At 35.5% G+C, this 11,508-nt stretch overlaps 3 protein-coding genes across 7 annotated transcripts in view; 2 read left to right on the forward strand and 1 right to left on the reverse strand.

Moving 5' to 3' along the window:
* The window catches only part of LOC109058984 (zinc finger MIZ domain-containing protein 2-like), a 49,501-nt gene extending 47,984 nt beyond the window's left edge, over positions 1 to 1,517 (forward strand). For all 5 annotated transcript variants that reach the window (XM_042765532.1, XM_042765533.1, XM_042765531.1 and 2 more), the window contains one exon: positions 873 to 1,517. In XM_042765532.1, the coding sequence (XP_042621466.1) occupies positions 873 to 980 (108 nt within the window). In that variant the 3' untranslated portion in view covers positions 981 to 1,517. The remainder of the gene's footprint in view (positions 1 to 872) is intronic.
* A 1,998-nt stretch (positions 1,518 to 3,515) lies between these two features.
* ppiab (peptidylprolyl isomerase Ab (cyclophilin A)) lies at positions 3,516 to 6,024 on the forward strand. Its single transcript, XM_042765540.1, has 5 exons — positions 3,516 to 3,735; positions 5,081 to 5,111; positions 5,201 to 5,289; positions 5,371 to 5,543; positions 5,691 to 6,024. The coding sequence occupies exons 1-5, from the start codon at positions 3,667 to 3,669 to the stop codon at positions 5,821 to 5,823; spliced, it is 495 nt and encodes a 164-aa protein (XP_042621474.1). The 5' UTR covers positions 3,516 to 3,666; the 3' UTR covers positions 5,824 to 6,024.
* Positions 6,025 to 6,511: 487 nt separating this feature from the next.
* On the reverse strand, positions 6,512 to 9,940 carry LOC109058923 (RING finger protein 122-like). The gene is made up of 6 exons (XM_042765542.1): positions 9,775 to 9,940; positions 9,313 to 9,466; positions 8,717 to 8,762; positions 7,928 to 7,969; positions 7,724 to 7,806; positions 6,512 to 7,130 (listed from the first exon to the last, which is right to left on the reverse strand). Exons 2-6 carry the CDS (start codon positions 9,420 to 9,422, stop codon positions 7,016 to 7,018), a joined length of 396 nt encoding a protein of 131 aa, XP_042621476.1. The 5' UTR covers positions 9,423 to 9,466; positions 9,775 to 9,940; the 3' UTR covers positions 6,512 to 7,015.
* Between the last annotated feature and the right edge of the window lie 1,568 nt (positions 9,941 to 11,508).

An 11,508-nucleotide genomic window follows, 5' to 3' on the forward strand; every position in this document is an offset into this window, starting at 1 on the left:
GGAATTTATAGGCAAGGGTGCACATACGTTTTTCAGCCTGGTTCTCATATCAGAACCTGGAGATTTGGTTTGGTCCTCACACGGTGTGACCCATCAAATATAACTATAAAAAAATAAATTAATAAAAGTGATAATATTATTGCACTTTATTTAGTTTTTTATATATATATATATAAAATAATAAACTAAATAATAAAGTGTGATAATACTATTTTATTTTAAAATAAAAAGGGAGTATTAAATACAAATACAATAATTGTATAGTGAACTTAAAAGTAAAATGTAAAATTTACTAATATTTTATAATTTTTTATTATTAATCTTGATTATTACTTTTAATTTTAATTATTTAAATTTTTCATTTTCAAAAATAAAACAATCAAGCACTTATCTTTTAAAGTTGCCGGCAAGTAAGTATATGCGCTTCCAGGTTTAGCGCTGCCGAATGAAGAGCGTCAGTGAATGAAATGTCACAGTTTTGCATTGTGGTTTGAAAACGTTAGCAGGTAGCCTAGATTTACATTTAGTCATTTAGCCAAAGATCATAAAGATTTATGCTTTCAGCTTGAATAGAGATACTTATACAGTACAGTTTGTCAGTCTAAAATGGTAATTGTGCATTAACAGCTGTCAACTATGTCAGTACGCAAACGCTCGCTCTGAACTAATTTACACAACGCATTTCTTATTTTGGTCGCGCATGCAGACCTGCGGACCACTTATGTGCACCCCTGTTTATTGGAAAATAATTTAGCATGTTTATGAATAGCCTGCTATGTTGAATTTATTATTACCAATATAAACAGTTTTGAGTGTCGTTAGTATTGCCTTAGGGCGGTTCTTAACTCTGGATTTCCCTAATTGTTTTCCAGCTTCTCCCAGAGCTGACAAACCCAGATGAGTTGCTGTCCTATTTGGGTCCCCCTGACCTTCCCAACAACAGTAACGATGACCTGCTCGCTCTGTTTGAGAGCAACTGAGCCCCCCGTCCTGCTCATTCATCAGTCGCACATCGCCGTCCAACACACAGCCTCCCTAACCCCTCACACTCCCGGCTCGTTGAGAGGAGCTTTGGAAAGCATAACAGATATCCGATTACGTCTTTGCACTGTTTCCTCCTGAGACTGGAATGCAGTGACTGATAGGAAGGTGCAACGAAGATCTTTCTTTTTTTTTTTCTTCCTCCTGTGACAATGTTACTGTTCGTCTGCTTCTATGAACTCTGTCGAGATTTTATTGTGAATTTCAGTTTGAAAGAGTTCCCACTCTTCTCTTGAATCGTTTGTAGAAAGATGCCTCATCTCACATCAGACTCGTGTGGTTAAATGACATTGTGTGGGGTGGGTCACTGTTCGTTTTTTTCATTGCAGCTCCTGTTTTAAATCTAAATTAGATAAGGATTTCACTTCAGTGCTACACTTCAGAAATAACACGGGGAAAGCCAAAGGGTCTCTGTTGTAACTTGAGAAAAACAAACGGATGAACGTAATTCTCTTAATAAACAGGCTTGTGTTTTATTTCTACCTTTTTTTTTTTCCCCAAAGATGACCACAAACTAGCTCCATGTGACATAACATGGTTTTAAACCACAGATGACTTGATCTTAAGTGAACTTTACTTGAAGAAGTGTAGCCTTTTTCTTTTAAACGTGCTAATAGAGGCAATCACAACATGTCAGACCTTAAACAGTAGCATTAAAGAAGTGCACTATTATGTTTTGCACACACAAGAGCTTCATATTTGCTTCAAGAGCTACTGTATTTGCCTTCACACGAAGTCTTTTGTGAAACCAACACAAATGCACACCTCAAGTCCCACTTTGTGTGTGTTTTGGCACAAACTCAGACTAATTTTATGCCACACCCTGTTCTCTGTTTTCGTCTGTCTCTTGTTAGTTTCTTTTTCCGTCAATGTTCTTTTTAAAAACGGTCTTCCTCCCCTGTGGGTTTAAGGCCACGAGGTCTGAATTTCTAGCATTACGAAACAAGGACTGGAATCAGTGATTGTCGTCGGCTCAAATCACACCCTCACTTGCGGACACATTTCACTCGCCCTTAAATATGCAAGTTTGGGCTGTTATTTGGTAGAAATTCAGTTTTCTTCGTCAGCAAAATGTGTGAAGCTTTGAAACCAGACAGAGCACAAGCAGCCCTGTAGCACCTTGTAGACAGGTTATAAAACATAAAAATGCACACAAGGACTTTTTTTGGACAAACATCTTCCCGTAGTGAGATTTTGCTCTGACAAATCTGGGTGGGTGGGAGTGTCACAACAGGAAATGGACTGATGTTTATAACCACACTCATAACTGAGGAGGAAAACATTGGGATTCATGTGAAATATGTACAGATATAGTATTATTATTGTCACAGATGTGAACTTTCTCTTAACCCCATGATATGGAAAAAAAAGGACAATTTAAACACTATGACAAGAGCTCATGTCAGACATTCCCCCCCGTTTTCCATTCAGCGCTCGCTTTCTCGGCGTGGAGGGGAAATGAGTCGATTCCTGTCTTGTCTGATTTTATTATTTATCATTGCTCTTTGGGCACCATTAGCGAAGTGCAGTTTGTATATTAACAATACAGGGAGTATCAAGAGTCGTCGGATATGCTTTTGTTCTTTTTTTGTTTGTTTGTATGTTTGAAGTCATTTGTGTATCATACAATTTTATCTTTGATTATATAATAATTGTTATTATAATTATAAAGATAATTGATGGGCCTGTATGCATCTCTCTTCTGTGTTACCTAGCAGAGTTTATGAATTTGTTAGAAAGAGAAAAAAAAAGAATTCACCATCAAAATCTGTGACCATGATCATGAAAAACTGAGAAACCAGCATCACTTGTTGATCAAACTGTTCAAAAAGATGTTTGACTGTCATGTGTTGGGTGGATCACTAAGTTCTATCAATCGAATTAAACATGTACAATTGAAATCGATTTGTTTTTTCTAAAGATGTGAGATATTTCCATTATGTTTTATAAGTAAAGACTTAAGCCCCATTGCGTTTCATTGGCTTTATTTGGAGAGCAGAGCAGCACCGCATTGTGTCAAGACGCGGGAACACAAGGGGCGTGTCCGGACAAAGGTGTGTGTCATGCAAGAAGACGGGCGTAGTGAGGAGGAAAAAAAGCTTTTTGTGTAACTCGGTTCGCTTCGTATCTTTCTCCAGTGCGTTGACATATCAGTTAGGACTCCATAAATTAGAAAAAAAAAGATAATTTAACCCTCTAAACAATCGTTATCCGTGATAACATTTTGTGTTGTAATGGCGAATTCAGCTGCTGGCCACCGCCCTCGCGCCATGACAGACCCTCTGGTACTCGCCCACACTATTCCCTCGTTGCTCATTGGATGGAACGCAGTAATGTCATGTCTACCTCCTCTAACGGGGCAATGAGGATGTCAATCAAACGCTCTCCATCTGAGCTTTGCGTTCGAACGCTGCGGTAATTTATTCATGCGCGTCGCCTCTGATTGGACAACGCGCACGTCATTCAGCGGTTCCACGGCTTCATAGGTTCCAGTTGAAAAAAGGGCTGCTGGCTGCTTCTATATATTCCGTTTTCGCACGCATCCTGCTTCCCGTAGAGCTGCGGCATTTTGTAGGAATCGTTCGGTGACCAACTACTAATACAAATTGATTTTTTTTTGCCATCATGTCCAATCCCAGAGTATTTTTTGACATCACCATCGATGGGAAGTCTGCTGGGAGGATTGTAATGGAGGTAGGTCACAAAAAGTGATCGAATAGTGGTGGATGCAAAAAAATAAATAAAAAAAATAAATAAATCTTGCGTTTGTATCACATAGTTTAATTGAACTTTTCGTCCATTATAAATGTTGTAAGAAGCGTGTGTTCGTGTAATGTCTCAGCGTCTCTATTTTGAGATAGGCGGATGGGGGAAGCAATTTTGTTTCCCGCGCCGAGCTGCAACATTGTTACATTTCGCCGTTTATCAGACGCTACAATGTTGCCGGTTGTTACACGGAACGTCGATCTGAGCCAGAATCGGACAGAATGTGAGTTGAGCTGCTGTTAGTGACAGGAGACTGACAGCTGAGCGCACATGGCGGAGTTTTCAGTGATTACAGGCGCGTGTGTAGCGCTGCACACGGCTTTTTTTTTTTTTAATACGGACGCCATTTTCATCATTTTTTCATACCTCGAGCATTCCATTTTTAAAAGGGCGGGGTGAACAGTGGAGATTAGCCGTCTAGCGAAACATGTTCACCAGAAGTGAATTTATATTGCATCTCAGCGCTGTCATATTTTAACTTCTTCCCAAGTTATAAGTAATGGAATTGTTTTAAATGCGCAGACATGAATAATTAACGACTGGCGTTACAATTTGTATTGGTACTGCAGAAATGTGAGTCAGTGCACTTGTGCAGTATCAGTAACGCGCGCGCTCTCGTGAATGTCGAGGTTTGCAGAGAAACGCTGAAGTCTTGAGTTGAACCTGTTCTACGTTACACCAGCAGAAACCGCTTTGTCCTGCTATTGTTTTAGTATTTTAACAGTTATGGTATAAAATCTATACCTACTCGTTGTAAAATAGAAAAAGGTCAGTACCTTCAAGAAATAATAGTCACTTAAGTCACTGCAAAGCCTTTAATCTATCCTTTTGATTAATTCAAAATGTACAAGACTTACATGTACAAGATTTCTTTTAAATCACTATTTTATCTTATTATTCATGGTAGCCTTTGATCAGTTTTCTGTGTTCATTGTTTAAAATGTTGCATTAAAGTTTTGATGAAAGTCAATCTTCATGTATAGAAGTGAAAAGTGCATATTTATGCAGTTCAATTGCGAAATGTAGTTTAAATTGCGTGCACAGACATAAAATTTACACTAACTCAATTTGTATAGAGTACTGTTTATAGCTGTGTATATATATATATAAAACTATGATGTTCTCAAAATGGCCAATTATTTTCTAATTAAAATATTTAGAAACAGAAGTCTACTGATATTTACACATACTTTGCAATAAGCAGTTTTCTGTTAAGTAAGCTTGGACATAAGCTTAATTTCTATTTCTGGTTTTCCCCCTCCCTTTAAAATAGCTGAGAGCTGATGTTGTTCCCAAAACTGCCGGTAAGTATCTTATTCCACATTAAATGGGTTTCTTATAAATAAATGTGGGCTCTGTCTTCTCGTGCATTAATGTCTCTATATCTACACAGAGAACTTCCGTGCTTTGTGCACTGGTGAGAAGGGTTTTGGCTACAAGGGCTCTGGCTTTCATCGTGTCATCCCCAAATTCATGTGCCAGGTAAGATCTGAACCCCGTCACGTTATCAGATGCAATGATTTCCACTCACACTGATGTTGGTCAATGTTATTTCTGATGTAGGGTGGTGACTTCACCAACCATAACGGAACTGGTGGAAAGTCCATCTATGGCAACAAGTTTGCGGATGAGAACTTCACCCTGAAGCATGGAGGGAAGGGAACCCTGTCCATGGCCAATGCTGGACCTAACACCAACGGCTCCCAGTTCTTCATCTGCACCGCTGATACTGCTTGGTAAATGGCTTCTTTGAGATAATTTTATTGTTAGATAAAAACCTTTAACATCCTTGGAACCTTTCCATTGTACTAAAGGTTATTTGGAGTATAAAAATGTTAAGAGCATTTCAATTTGATGTTAGTGCTAAAGTTCTTTTTCTCCAGGCTCGATGGCAAACATGTTGTGTTTGGGAAAGTAGTCGAAGGAATTGATGTAGTGGATGCCATGGAGAAGAAAGGAAGCAGCAGCGGGAAATGCTCTGCCAAGATCCTTATTGCTGATTGTGGCCAACTTTAATTGTTTCTTACTCCCCTCCCATTCCAACCATGCACATTTCTTACGATAAATAGATTTTTTTTTTTTTTTTTTTTTTTTTTTTATTGCCATTCCTGAATGAGATGCTTATTCTATGTGTCATGGTCCTATTTTATGTAATCTGACGGTCCCCAGGACACAATCTGTTAAACATGAATTAAAGATGGATCAAGATTCCTTTCAGCAGGTTTTTGTATTCTTTCTTTTCTTGGAACAGACAGTTCAGCTCAATTGTTGTTAAAGAAATTGGAGATATTTCATTTAGCATGTGCTGATATGCTCTTGTAATACAGAAGTCTTCAAAAGGAGCCCGGTAAAGTCAGTTTTGGTTCTAAAGTGCCAGCGTTCTGCTGCAGTTCTTTCTAGTGGCCAGCAGGTGGCGCCAATCTGACACTTTATTAGTGCAATGGTTCTCAACAGGGTTAACTAAAAATAAAACATTTTAGTTATTTGAAATGGCATAAATTAAGGCTTTATAATTAGCTTTTTTTATTTCAGCTAGCTGCTGAGGCAAACATTTTAATTTAGTTTAAATCGATGTAGTAAAATAACTAGTAAACTAAAAAATATATCTAAATAGAAAACTATATTTAATAAATATAATAAAACTATATATAAACATATTTGGAAAACAAGTTACTAAAATTAAAATCAAAATAGTAATGGAATAATAGCCTACTAAAGTAATGGACTTTAAGTAAAAATGTATGTCTGTAAAATCCAACAATTATATGCATGTTAATATGTATCCTATTATTACCATAACTTGCATAGGCCCAGAAATATGCATGTTAAGCACTGATCTATATATGACGATATTATAGATCAGTGATGTTAAGTCATATTTGATTTCAATTAAGCATTTGTTTTCTGTCCCACTAAATTTAAATTCATAAAGTGAATACTTGAAAATGATCTTACTAACACAGGACACCAAAAAAAAGAAGAAACCCACAATATTGTATGGAAACATTATGCAAACATTTTAAACCAGACATACAAAAAAAAAACCTGAATGACTGATGACAAATGATGAAAAAAATGATTCTTTGCAATAACAGTGCTTTTAAATAAACGTCTTTTCTCTGAATTGTACCAGATTACTAGGTAAGGTATCAGAGAACTTCATTCGAAGTGAACCTTAATGAGGTTAGAGTTTGGCAGAAAAGGAGGTTTAGAGCAGCTCATCCAGCAGGTGTCCCTGGCTGTCCGTTAGTCCCAGAGCAGCACTGATGGGGTTGTTGCACATGGGACATGAACATCTCACTTCCAGCCACTTCACCAGACACCTGGAAAGACAAATCAATATGCTGAAATGATTCTGGCCCGTTCACACCAAGGGCGATGACTATAACAAACTTTTAATCATCGTTCGATATCTCTGAGAATATGGAAGTCCACACCACAACTATAATGATAGGGTGACCATACGTCCGATTCTCCTTTTTTCTCTAAATTGCCTAAAATCATGTGTTTTTGTACACGTATTTGAGTTGCTACAGCGATTTTGGGCTATTAAGAAATCCTGGCCAAGATATGTCCGGGAAAAAGAGGACGTATGGGCACCCTAAATAACGATAACGGCACAGAACGACTTTTCCCAGCTGATGGACGGTAAAACATTGACAGCCAATCAAAATCCACTCTTAAAGCGACAGCCATAAGGGCGGTGCGTGCTCATAATAATAATAATAATAATAATAATAAACGTAGCGTTATCTTGCTTTGGTGTGTTGGCGCTAAAATAATTAACGTTACTCATCTTTATAGGTCTTGTTCTCGGTGTGAACGGGCTTTTAAAGTTACGAGGCACAGCCAGGGTGTGTTCGCTTCAATGAACCACTTTTATTAATAGATGATAAAAGGCAGCGGAGGGATTTACCTCTCGTGAAAGGCGTGTCGGCATTGTAACACTCCAAGCTCATCTTCTGTCCTGAAGTCCTCCAAACAGACTGCACATGTTAACTGAGAAACACGATGTACATGATGGAAAATCAGAGGTTTAAAAAGTAAAAAAAAAAACCTTCCAAGTAGTCAAATATATTTTGCCTTTTTAATAACATATAACTTAAATCAAAACTTTTACCCCATGTGCATGTGACCGTGTTGTTTCATTTTCAAATACAACCTGTAATGCAAAACACAGTCCTTTATCTTTTGTTTTAAAATATAGTAGCAGCAAAAAAAAAAGTATTTAGACACTTCTTGGACACAGCTGATGAATTTTGCAACAACAACAATTAATGAACTGAATTAAATGAACATTGAACTGACTCTGAACTGGCTGAATAATGACATTGTTGCCTTTTGTAGAGCTGCTTATAGGTGAAAGAAACTCATTTGAACTGATCAATACTGACTGGAGCTGTATAATGACATTATTATCTTAATTGGAGGTGATTTATAGCTGAAACTGAAATCTCATATTTGAATTTTGCATAAATGATTCTGTTATTTTCCCGTTGATACTGTGAAGCTGCTTTAAAACAATCACAATTTTATAAAACGTTATAGAAGTAAAGCTGACTTTACTTAATTGACACAAACATGTCTGAATGTCAATGCATTAAATAAAAAATCAAAGAAAGTGCCATTCATTTAGAAGTGGCATAAGCACATTTGACATGACAAAATGAAATCAAAAAGAATGTGTTAATAGTTTATGTGATTTTCTACACCTGTGGTTCCTCTAATAGGACACCTGTGTGAACATCCAATAAAAATCGCCAAAACACCGGCAGATTCAAAGCGAGCCTTCAAACATGAAGAAAAGTGTCATTAGTGAAGAGAAAAATCCTGCAGAATCTGAGACGTTTTTTAGTGTGATGTAAGTGTCAAACACTTTCTGATGATATCATTTATAATACGCACTCACCATCTTGTATCCAGCTCTCACATTCTGAGCTTGATGTCTCAGTTTACTGCAAAGAAAAACAATTCAAACCATTCATTAACAAGGGATGACTTAGTTAAAATATATATATATATATATGTATATGTATATGTATGTATATGTGTGTGTGTGTGTGTGTGTGTGTGTGTGTGTGTGTGTGTGTGTGTGTGTGTGTGTGTATATGTTATTTTATTTCTCTCTAGACATCAGTATGGCAGTACAGGCAAAGGTTGTGGTGTGTCGTATGTTTCTAAACACAAATTTCAAAGAAGGTTTCGTAGTTCTCAGTGTTTGACATGACATTAGCCAAAAGTCTTTGGTCAAAAATAGCATTGTGAACAAAAACCACAGAGATGCAATCTAGTCCTGAATTGTTCGAGTTCGGAAGTGCGTGAGGCCTGAGGAAGTCCCTTCTGCTCTGCAGCTGTCAGTGTGTCACAGGCGTTATTCACAAGAAAATACTGATGAAGTCCAGTCACTAAAGAGTTTTAGAAATGTCATCCAGGATCGGCATGGTCCAAACGGGCTGTTCTGTTAAACTATTACAGATTTAATCACAATATTACAGTCACACTTACCTTATAAAGAAGCAGCAGAATATCAGGCTTAAAACAAAGACAAAGATCCCAGTGCCAAAGATGACCACATAGATGTTGAGAGGGAGTTCCTGAGAGGTCACTGGAGGCATTGTGTTTTAAATATGAATCATTTCCTGAAGATGAAAAAGATGCCCTGAAAGAAGTCAAAACAATTAATATGCCATTTATGTAAAATTAGGTGATTATTTGTAAGACAAAACAATATGATACCCAATAATAATGCAGTTTCATAAACAATACGAGCCTGAACAAGCTTAGAGCAAAATTAATCAAATTGTAAGGTTAGAAGACCAATGAAAAAAAAGCACTGAAAGTATTTAAAGCAGACAGCTTTTATTTCAAACGCGTTATCACTTTTAACACATTTAAAAAAGAAAAAGAAAGAAAACATTTTTTCAAATTTACAGTGACATTAAATAGTAGTTTAAAAATAAACCTCACCATTATAAACAGGCTTCTGAGTGTCTTTACTTCAGTGTTTATTCTTCATACTCGGATCAAGCGTCAAATGAATCACGGACTGTTTAGTCACATCTACAGGTGTGTGTGAATAAAATAAGTGTGAATAAAATAAACTCCTGACCGCATCACAAAAATCAAACTATGTAACGGACCTCAGAAAGACATAAATATCCAGATGCACGAGAAAACATTAAACCCCGCCTGTAATTCAGGAGGCGGAGCCTAAATATCAGACTCACTGTTTATTCAGTGATTCACTCCGTTAAAACTTCTCAAGTTCATCAAAATAAATTGCACTATTATAAAAAGAACCAGTAATAATATAACATTATATGGTATAATAATTATGGTATAAAAATTATAAATATATTTAGTGTAATAATATATTAACAGACTAGTATAGAAATATTAGTGTAAGTATAACTATGTATAAATATAGTAGCTCTATTATACAACAGAAAACGTTTGTGACATCTAATATATATATATATATATATATATATATATATATATATATATATGTATATGTATATATGTGTGTGTGTGTATATGTATATATATATGTGTGTATATGTATATATATATGTGTGTATATGTATATATGTATATATATATATATATGTATATATATATATATATATATTATATATATATATATGTATATGTATATATATATATATACATATATGCATGAATAGTTCTTAAAATGTGAAATTGTTTTAAAAAAAGCACAAACATTTCTTAACCCATGTAAAGTTTATTTCAAACTGATTTATTTGAAAATAAATAAATAAATCACAGTCAAAGCCTCCTAATTTTGTTTTCCATTTAATTAAGCACATATAATATAACAATTTTTTTAATCTTTTTTTTTTCTAAAAAATTCAATAAAAAAAAAAAACACATAATAAAACATTAACCCAAAATAAAATAAATCATAACAAAAAATAAACCCTAAAGAAATAAAATTAAACTTTTTTAAGGAAAATTAGACTGAAATATGACCTGTTTAAAGGCAAATTTGAGCCGGTGGCTTTAGAGTCTTTGTACGCTGGGAACTAATCAAGCTGACTCAGAGTTATTTGTTCACACCCTCCTAACAAGTCACCACAGTAAATTCACAGAAGATTCATTTAATATTTAATATATGCTGTGAGAGCTATTCATGAGTTATTCTTAATTCTTTGAATAAAGAAAATTCAATCCATTGCCAATTTTCAGTTTTGCTCACTTTCTCGTTATGCTGGACATTCAGCTACTGTGTTGGGATTAAGAAGAAGAAGAAAAGAAAAAAACTCAGATCAACCTTAGTGCAACCCAGACCAGATTTTTAATTTTTTTTCCATTTTATTTTATTGCTTTTTAAATACATAATTACTGAAATTAATTAAATAGGTGATTGTAAATATGTCTGTAGTGTAGACCATTAGTAGTTTCTCTTTTAACAACATTTAACAACATAAATAGCAAATGATTGATTCCTAGTCCTCCATGCTCCCTCACCAGCTTCCTTATACACAAGCAAACAGCCCTAAACATTCAGTGGTACTCTGTCAACTTCAAAACTCTCTACTACAAAGAAACTTAGAGTCAGCCTTCACATGGACAGTGAGGACAGATTTCATATTTCATAAGTCAGTCAATTTAAATTGGAATACTTTTTTATCATGAAATGTAAAACATTTAAACTCAACATGCTCTACATTTTGAATG

Source organism: Cyprinus carpio, chromosome A10 (assembly GCF_018340385.1).
Source record: "Cyprinus carpio isolate SPL01 chromosome A10, ASM1834038v1, whole genome shotgun sequence".
NCBI lineage: Eukaryota > Metazoa > Chordata > Actinopteri > Cypriniformes > Cyprinidae > Cyprinus > Cyprinus carpio.

Bases quoted from the DNA above. Each gene is read 5' to 3' on its own strand.
- ppiab (XM_042765540.1), top strand. From the start codon at position 3,667: ATGTCCAATCCCAGAGTATTTTTTGACATCACCATCGATGGGAAGTCT. The intron at 3,736-5,080 runs GTAGGTCACAAA...CCTTTAAAATAG, and splicing joins CTGGGAGGATTGTAATGGAG to CTGAGAGCTGATGTTGTTCC. The intron at 5,112-5,200 runs GTAAGTATCTTA...ATATCTACACAG, and splicing joins TGTTGTTCCCAAAACTGCCG to AGAACTTCCGTGCTTTGTGC.
- LOC109058923 (XM_042765542.1), bottom strand. From the start codon at position 9,422: ATGCCTCCAGTGACCTCTCAGGAACTCCCTCTCAACATCTATGTGGTC. The intron at 8,763-9,312 runs GTAAGTGTGACT...TTTTCTTTGCAG, and splicing joins TTCTGCTGCTTCTTTATAAG to TAAACTGAGACATCAAGCTC. The intron at 7,807-7,927 runs GTAAAAGTTTTG...CGTGTTTCTCAG, and splicing joins CACGGTCACATGCACATGGG to TTAACATGTGCAGTCTGTTT.